The 9,656-nt window shown below is 40.2% G+C and overlaps 1 protein-coding gene across 1 annotated transcript; it reads right to left on the minus strand.

The window, feature by feature from the left end:
- Positions 1 to 2,616: 2,616 nt before the first annotated feature.
- On the minus strand, positions 2,617 to 9,450 carry LOC310863900 (rab5 GDP/GTP exchange factor-like). The gene is made up of 9 exons (XM_083772428.1): positions 9,139 to 9,450; positions 8,124 to 8,315; positions 7,828 to 7,994; positions 6,422 to 6,600; positions 6,011 to 6,092; positions 5,751 to 5,883; positions 4,592 to 4,683; positions 4,213 to 4,469; positions 2,617 to 3,577 (listed from the first exon to the last, which is right to left on the minus strand). The coding sequence occupies exons 2-9, from the start codon at positions 8,297 to 8,299 to the stop codon at positions 3,152 to 3,154; spliced, it is 1,512 nt and encodes a 503-aa protein (XP_083628554.1). The 5' UTR covers positions 8,300 to 8,315; positions 9,139 to 9,450; the 3' UTR covers positions 2,617 to 3,151.
- Between the last annotated feature and the right edge of the window lie 206 nt (positions 9,451 to 9,656).

A 9,656-nucleotide genomic window follows, 5' to 3' on the forward strand; every position in this document is an offset into this window, starting at 1 on the left:
AGCGGCTGCAAAAAACAGGGCAAAGTTACTGCATGACTGTCATGATAATTATCATGGCAGTCATGTTCCAGGGCTAAAATGACATAAGATGTTAAACGGTTGGTTTGATGCTGTAGTTCTGGTATGTATGTGAGATTCTCATTTCTTGTTCAACCCTATTGGAACAAGATTTCAAACAGACTGTAACTTTTTGCTGTGCTCCTCTATTAATTTTTTTGTTTGTCAATCGCAAAAACAAGCATGAACTCAAATTTGCCATGTAAAAGTCTTTCATACAGAAGTTTCCAAAATATGGTAACAGACTACACTACAGCTATGTTGCCTACTCAACTTGTTGCCTTTGTGTTGTGATGAAATGGTTTACTTTACTGTTTGCTTGTTTTGATTTTATTAGTTTTTTATGAAGTAAAGTTTGGCTTAAAATGTATTGTTGATTTTGTGCTGTTTTTAATTGAAAGTGACAAGTCTGAGCCTCCCGTGCCTGTGCCTAGAACCAGGCCACTTGCTGGGCAACATTCATGTTCCTCAGTGTCTGCTGTTATAGGCTTAGCCTACTAAGAAAGGATAGTTTAACCCATTGTGACCTGAGATCAGATTCTAAAAATGTCTTCTACATCCTGACAGTTTTCTGAAAAAGCTGTTTCTATGTCAGTCGTTATAAAAAGAATAGCAGAAAAAAATAGAAGACCTACAAGCTATGAGCTTGTAGATCTGCTATTTTTCAATAGCTAAAGCACAGCAAAATGCCAACACCAAAAGGGGTTCCCGCCCAAAATGGTTAGTCAACTGCTCACCAGTAGCCTACTATAGTACTGTAACTATTTGGGGGAAATAATGAAAAACATGAAGATAAAGATCAATTTGAAAAATCTAATTTTGTGACTGTAGAATTTGTATTTATTTTAATTTAAATATTTCATATTTTATTGCAACACCACCCACCTACCAACAGACATGATAAATTACATCAAACAATTAAAATTGCAGAGAACTCCATGCCTTTTGAGTTTTTATTTTTGCTATTATTCACATACATAAACACATGGACGCTAATAACACTTCCCCAATAAGTTATATTTAAATAAAACACAGCATTGTCTAACTTATTCCTCCATGATAAAATAACCTATAAGGTTACAATATTTTTGTTGAACTTCAAAAATACCTGATGAATGGTGTCTGCATACAGTGCAATAGTCATTATTCAAGCTTAATACATTTTAATTAACTGAATTAAAAGGAATTTGGCAAACTACTTTTATTGCACCAGCACACTGACTCCACTGCCATACATAAATTAAAATGTTAAGTATATTTATCATTAAGTACAAAAATAAATAATAATCAGAAGACAAATAGAGAAAACTTGAAATTTTCAATACAGAATCTTAAATACATTATGTTACTGCCAAAGAAACAAACTGCTGGTAAAAAATATAATTTTACATGTTTTGGCGACATTATGGTTTCATAGTTGGAACTTCCTTTATTAAAACACACTTGTGAGCTAAGATCGTAAAAAGCTCAAGCTGACCCGAGATTGACAAGTGTTTCTTCTGTCAAGCAGTGAGTTATTCAAGAATGAATACATATCTATAGATTAAAGATGGAGGAATATTACCATATACAATTTAGGCATTTAGCAACCAATCCAATATTTAGAATTAATGTTTGTATATGATGTTCATAAGCATGATTAGTACTGTAAATATTACAGGAATATTGTCTCCTATTGCATCCAGAAGAAATTCAGACCCAACACGTAGCTGTATAGAAAAATAAAATCACTTCTCTAAAGCCAGCTTATGACTGGAGTGAGAGGTCTTGTCACAAAACAAAACCTTATTTACACACAACTGTGGTAATGCAAATGGATAAACATGCAAGCAAACTCACATGCACCTGTATTCTCGCTCTCTCACACGCACGCACAGCACACACACGATAGTATATACAATTCACATCAGTAGCATTAATTAGAAGAGCATTTCTTAACATTTTCAAGCATTAATACCTCATATCAATTGCCTAATATTGGTTTTACTATGCTGTTATAACTATTCAGGCAATAACTTGCCTGAATAGTTAAAGGGAAATTCAATGTTAAATATGCTGTATAAAAAGAGCAACTGGAGATGTAGAGGAAAATGTCAAGTCCAAATTGTACTTTTGTTTTCTATTTTCGCATTTCTGGTGGACAGCAGAGCTAGCAAAAATGTGTGATGGAGTCGTCATCACAGGATATTCCTGTTGTAGTCACAATGGAATATTAACAGTGAGCTTTCATACCGATGCACATATTTCCATGAAAGTCTCTTTGAATTGAAGACTAACTGTTGCCTCTCACAATTTTCAAATGCTTCCGTCATACAGTCTGGAGCTCTGAACATGAGCAAGCGATAAAGCGGAATTGAAGCCTCCTCCCCATTTCTGTTTCGTCTTTACAGTTGCGCAGATTTATCCTAATATAAATCGAAATCCTCTAGCAGCAGAAATGGAAATTAACCATAGGGGATAAGGCCCTAATCTAAATGGTAGAGTATTCTCTTCTATTGAGGCCATAGATTTTCAGTCTTGGCAAGGCAAGCCTACCGGTATTTGCATTTTTCTCTTTCATGTGAGCACAAAATGCACTCCAGTCATACATTTTTTTTTTTACATGGCCTATATGTTTCTTTCCGTGTTGCACTCAGTGATCAAAGATAAATCTCTCATTACTTATCTGATTTTCCAATATCCTCAGTGACCTGAATAGCCCAGAATTATCGCCACAAGACATGGTATGTGCAGCTGTGATAATAATTTGAGGGTGTGGGTGTAGGTGTTAAGCCTGATTCATGGTACTGTGGTAGCATGCCAGTGCCGCCCACAGAACACAGCATATCTACAAGCTCGCAACGCACTTCGTCAAAACATAACTTTGGTGGAATATGCTGTTGACAGTCACACATTGATGATACTGATGTAAGTCTCAGAGGGTGCAATTTCCTGATGACAGAAACAAACGAATCACATCAACCATTTATATTATCCACATAAATGGGGAAAGAATAACGGACACGTCATGAATGCTGACAGGTACTGAGGAGCAGGGAGAGGTGTTGGGAGAGTAAAGCGTAGGATGGTTTTACTTTGCAGCTGTGCTCGTGCATCACCCAGCAAAGAACTGCGGTTGAAGAGGTGGCGGAAGGAGGTCACTCTCCACATTATCAGAGTCAATTGCTGATGCTGCTGCCGATGTCGCAGTGTCCGAGGTGGGATTCTGCGTCTCTGATGGAAATCTCTCCAAGAGGTCCTGCACCTTGTGCTCTACTCCATCGGTCCAGTCAATGAGATCACTCTCGAGCTTGTGAGCCCCCTCCATGACCTTCTCCTGTCGCACCCCCAACCCCGTCAGCAGGTCTAGTCGCTCATGGACCTGGTTCAGGGCTGTGCTACTTGAGGGATTGAAGGAGGAGGCATCTGAAGCTCCTGGCCGCTGGGGAGATGCCTGGCCAGACATGTAGAGCTCAAAATCCTCAGAGCTTAGGTTCAGAGACTGGCCGTCCAGCTTCTCAATGAAGGCCACGGAACAGCACTGGAGGAGGGTGTCGGGTGCAGGGCAGATAATGTTGTAAACATAGCTCAAAATGTAAAAAAAACAAAACATATATATAAACATACATATATATATATATATAAAGTATCTGTTCCCTGGAGTGTGCAGTCCCTTCCTTGGAAGGTTTTTCTCTTTTTGATGTCTATGCCTGCTAACTAGACTTGCACCTCCTACGGGTCTTTTTGGATGTGCAGGAGTCCCTTTTTTGTCTCATATATAGATATATATATATATATTATTCCCCCCCCCCTATACACAGGTTTAATGTTTGTCTTTAGTTCAAAGTTTGTGTAGTAAACGCATTGACAATGAAGGGAAAATTGACATCATAATGTGTCATTTACGCCATATTGTCTCTTTATTGTTAATGGCGTTTAATGTTTGTGTTGGCACCGTTTGTTTTATATCACCATTACATCACCTAATCAACATGAGTTAGACTTTAATATATTAGCGTCCCTCACTTCACACGGGTGTGATTTTTTTCTTACACACCCAAGACAATTATATTGACGGGTGAAGGCCAGGCGAGATAAAAGATTGTAAACATCGTACAATTAATTTGCACACCAAAGGTGAGGCCTGTAAGCATATCGACACATACACACACTTACCAGGTTAGTGAAGTAGTAACCATCTTCCCCAGTCATGAGCCTGCTGGGGTTGCAGAAGCGGGTGATGTACTGGATGTTGGACTGAAGTCGTGGAGGATTTGCCTTCAGCACGATGTAGATGAGTGTGGGGAGGAAGTCATCTGCAGATGCTGCCTCATTCTTGGTGGCGTTGATGGCATTGAAGATGTGCTTGCTACAGCGAGTGATACATGCTAGCTTCTCCTTAGGTACACGCTTTGAGTCCATTTCAATAACATCTGGGAAAAAAATACTTTTTTTCAACGTGTGCTGCATATATTTGTTATCAATATAATCACAGTGTTGAGTGACAGTATATACCCTTAACATATAGGTTTCAGGAGATGAAAAGAAACCTCACCTGTGATGGCTTTAACTACACTATCAGACACCGCCGGAATCTCCTCGTCCACAGGAACACACAGCATCTCAATGGTGACCCAGTGCAATGCCCTGTGATAGGCAAAGGTTTGGATTAAAATTTCCCCAACCAATGAGGCACTTGGGTTGCGCAGTGGTTGACAACCACCACAGAGGTTGTGGGTTCAAATCCACCGTGGTGCTAACGGCTTTGACGGGCGTCTATACGAACACAATTGGCCCTTGTTCGGGGGAGGGAAGCTGGACGGGGAGGGTGACATTGGTCATTGCACGGCCTGTTGGGCTCCTCACTCAGGTGAGTCAGTAGGACACAGCAGTGACAACACAGAAATGTGTGTGGAGAGGAATCAATTGGCATACTAAATTGGGGAGAAAAGGGATTTTTCCAGAAGGTAGCATTCCTATTTTTGGGGGGGTTTGCCTTTATTGATATATAGGTATACAGTAAGTCGACAGGAAATGAGGAGAGAGTTAGGGGGAAGACATGCAGCAAAGGTCGTCGGGATTGGGACTCGAACCTGCGACACGCTGTCAGGTGGATTAACAGCCAGTTGCCCGGGCCTCTAGGCCGGCCCGGGCCACATTCCCGTTTCTTGATCTAGGTCCATTTTTTCTTCATTTGAATATAAACGCCTTGATGTGTTTCAGGTTCAAATGTTCTGCTGAGCCAATCAAATGAGCATGTAAGAAACTACCCTGGAAGAGGAAACGGAAATGCCTCTTTTTGGAACAAGGAACTACAGTCATGCACAGAGGCGATTAACATCCTTAACCCATTAAAGGACGACTTCAGCCATTTTCATCTCTCATATAATTGGTCCTCACTAATACTCATAATATGGTACCATTTTTGTCTATCCCATCTGTGTTTCAGACTACGGTGTACATTCAACTGCCAATAATTAGGAAACGGAGCATTGCGAATGTTGATGTTGATCGTCTTGGAGCGAAATAATCTGTGGTTCTTGAAAGGTTAGTAAAAACATTCGAAAACGTTGGCAAGGGCTGCAATAGGCGAGGTTTGAAGTTAATTAGTTAATTCCCCATGTCTTTGAAATCATGCGAAGGGCAAAGGAACAACTGGTCTAGGATAAGTGAGTCGATACCACCATGATTATAGTTTTTGTATAGTAAAGCACCTGATTCTCTTCTGAGCGGCCAGGTCCTTCTTCTCATCGTCTGTAGTTTCAGGACAGAAGGCTTCCTCATATAGACGAGTCATCATATACTTCTCTACTTCATCCATGACACTCTCTACATGATCCGACGAACCTGGGGGCAACACATATACACACGCACCATGAGGGTACTCTTTGACACTCATATGCGTCAATATAATTCAGACTTTCATACACAGGTCATGCAAACATAATACAGGAGTGGAAGAGGACAGCAGTACCTTTAAATTGGGCCTGCAGGCGTTCTGAGAGGTTCTGGTAAAAGTCCTGGACACATTCTGACAGTTCATCAGCACCCAGGTCCTAGAGAAATGAATGGTTCAACAATTAGCTCTGATCCACTATTTGTTACATAAAAAATAGTAATAATATAAATAATTCTGAAAATAAAAATCAATCATTTTTCAAATCCATTAAAGTAAAAGAATGAATTGTGAAAATAGCACATAATACAAGCTCACAATGCATCGCGATGTGTTGTGAGTTTGTAGATCAGCTATTTTCACTCATAAATACTGCTCAAGTGGTTAATTCATCATGGATTTTGGGTGAGGTTTAGACCCTGGGGAGACACCAAATGTATCTTTTGTGTCTCAACTGAAAAGGTTTTCGGAACCAATCGTTTAGCTCACCCTTTTGTAGACCATACTCTCAGTGAAGGCCCGGCACTGTTTAAAGATCTCCCTGCCTGGCTTCAGTGGCTTGAGGAAGTCAATGAACTCCCGGGTGGCACGGTCTGTGTCCACTGAGGGTTCTCTGACTCTGCTCACAGCTGAACTGGGACAGGACTGCGACTCCACAGGGACAGGGTCTACATGGAAAGAACTGATGTTAGATTAAAAAGGTACATTACGGACTGGGCCGGCATAGTGGTTGAGGCACCTAGGCTGCTAATCCAGCCTGACAATAATGTCGCGGGTTCGACTTCCGATCCCGACAACCTTTGCTGCGTGTCTTCCCCCTAACTCGCTCCCCCATTCCTGTCAACTTACTGTACACTATCTAATAAAAGGCAGAAAAAGCCCCAAACATATTTTAAAAAGTACATTACCCTACCCTAACCTAACCCCATGTCTGTCAATACCGTTTCTGCTAACCTCTCTAACACACACACACCATCCCCTGAGAAATGGCTCCAAGGAAGTGGCTAACAGGCTTTAGAGCTGCAGACCGCAGCACCAAGCTCTGGCGGGCAAAACAAAGGAGTCAAGGACAACTAAATCAAAACAAAGGAGTCAAGGACAACTAAATCAAAACAAAGGAGTCAATGACAACTAAATCTGCAGCACCGCTCACCCCACTAATGAAGCAACTTTTTCTTTGGCAGCAGCCACTTCAATACTAGATAGAATACTAATACTGTATAAATAATAACAGTTCTTTAATAATTAATTTGGGGAGGGTACCAAATGCAATATATGCCTGGTAGTGTTCCGGTTGCTTACAAACAAAGAAATAAAACAGAATATTGCTTAATTACTGAAACAAGAATATATGCCAAAGAACATTTCTTATGACTAATTAAAGTGACTTCCACACAAATATATATAGCAGGAATCGGGATAAAGTTCTACATGTTTAGTAGAAAGTCTACATCAAAATAAAACATAATGATGATAAGAAAAACAGACTGCCGGGGTATAGTGTCTGATTTACAACTTAACAATAGCATAGTTACAACTTAACTGTGATAACAGTTTTGATAACTCGTTACAAGGCTTATTTCAGAGCCATAGAACTTGCATGCGGATACGATCACTTGCACATGCAATGCAGACCTTTATCGAACCCAAATGTCATCTATCTTAGTATCTTCCAACACAAATGAAACACTGACATTTTGAAAATATGCCTGATCAGATAGACCTGGCTCTGTGCATGACTTGTTACATGCCATTATCAATGGTGATAAATATTTGAGGACACAAACAATTAAAGGAAGCAAACGGCAATCATGTAAATTATCTGTAATTGCTAGTGTAGTAAATGTACAACCCTACATTATAGTAGATTAATATACAGTAGATACTTTGTGTACCTCTTTTGGGTGGCGTTTTTGAAGATGGTGTAAAAAACTTTGTGACTGTATTAACTTTGCTGGACTTCTCCTTGGTTTTTCTTTCTTCAAACTTGCTGAAGGGGGTAATGGCTGGCTGTGCTCTCTGTTGTCTACTGGCATAGGCCTCTTCCTCTTCCTTCTGCAATCTGTCAGAGAAAGGTCAAATAGGACATTACATCAGTTCGATGTCCAGTAAACAGGTAATCAAGTAAAAAAGAGAAAACCATAAAATTAAGACTAGATGCTCACAATAGTATATCAACACAAATGCACACCTTTCAGCCAGTGCCATATCTTCTTGAATCTGTTTCTGTCTGTCTCGCTGACTGTCCTCTCGCCAGCACTTTGAGCACAGCCCATGTGCTGTGTTGCCGTAGAAACCACATCCCTTCTTGCACAATAGTTCAGACTGGTCCAGATGGAAGCCACGACGTTCTGACAGCTGGCTCATCCTCCCTATCTCAAATCTAACAATAATGATGTGAACGTCAGTATTAAGAAGCCACAACATCATATAGCAGTCATCATTCTAGCAGCCTTCTTAAATTTTCTTCTTAAGTCATGTTGACCAGGGGGTCTTTAATTGCAGTGTAAAAATGTGTAATATAATTACTTGATACACCAACCAAGTCTTCTGAATCCAATCGCACTGACTGAGTTAAAAAATACCTATATTTTCTTTCACCATGATTTATTGCATGCTCTATACTAGCCCCAGTATGTTCCCTCAGCACTACGCTCATTATGTAGCTCAGCTACAGAATGAGCGTAGGGAGAGGGCACATATGGGGCTAGCTCTATACAAAATCTGCCCCACTTCCTGTGTACACTTTCTTTTTTAAATAGGGGTCTTCTTTTTTATTTTTTATGCAGTAGCATAAATTGACGTGTCCAACAACAGTAACCACAATTTCTATTCTACCTGACATGGAATCCCTATCTCAGAAATGTTATTTACAGGCAAAAAGTTGGAAGGGGAAAAAAAGCAATGGATTACGCTAGCAGTGTATTTTAATTATATTATTCAAATACCTGGCCTATCAATCCAGGACAACCTTTACGTTAGCATGTCTCACTGTGGTCAATACTTGAAATTATTTAAAACATGATGACCCTTTTATTTTATGTCGATATTTTAGCTGTCATAGATCTGGTGAAACGGAAGCGAGATTACCAAGTAATCCTAGGCTGTATGGCAGCCATTTAGCTTTAGCTAAGGTTAGCTAACTGACAAACTTGACTAAGGTGTTGTCAAGTTTGCCATTTCAAATAACTTAACTAGCTCCTCACCTTTTCAATACGTGTGTGATGTCCTTATGGATATTCTAGGTTCGTTTATCTCACACACATTAGCTTCTCCACAAAGTAAGATGCGGCTAATTAGCTTGTTAGTTAACGTTACTTAATGGTAACAATTCACGTAACCACCAGATGTTATTTTGGGTTCGTGTTGTCTTTGTCAATATCTTCCCCATAAAACCATGCACACAGTCAGTAAGCTATCAACTATAGTTCTTCTATTCTAAATTGTTTATGTTATTGCTATAAAACTGGAAGGTTAGCTTCGTTCACAGCCATTTTGTGCGCCACTGCGCCTGTCTGTCTTCACTCTGCTGTTTTCGTTTTCTGATGGGGAGGGGGCCCGGGGATACATTGTCATACTCCTCACGCCCACCGGTGTTGTGCCATATTTTGTTTCACACGCACGCACACACACACACAGTCACACATGCACACTGTCACGCGCGCGCGCGCGCACACACACACACACACACACACACACACACACACACACACACACACACACA

Source organism: Protomyctophum parallelum, assembly GCF_964188405.1.
Source record: "Protomyctophum parallelum genome assembly, chromosome: 9".
NCBI lineage: Eukaryota > Metazoa > Chordata > Actinopteri > Myctophiformes > Myctophidae > Protomyctophum > Protomyctophum parallelum.

Bases quoted from the DNA above. Each gene is read 5' to 3' on its own strand.
- LOC310863900 (XM_083772428.1), bottom strand. From the start codon at position 8,299: ATGAGCCAGCTGTCAGAACGTCGTGGCTTCCATCTGGACCAGTCTGAA. The intron at 7,995-8,123 runs GTGTGCATTTGT...TTTCTCTGACAG, and splicing joins GATATGGCACTGGCTGAAAG to ATTGCAGAAGGAAGAGGAAG. The intron at 4,684-5,750 runs GTGCTTTACTAT...TGCCTATCACAG, and splicing joins GCCGCTCAGAAGAGAATCAG to GGCATTGCACTGGGTCACCA.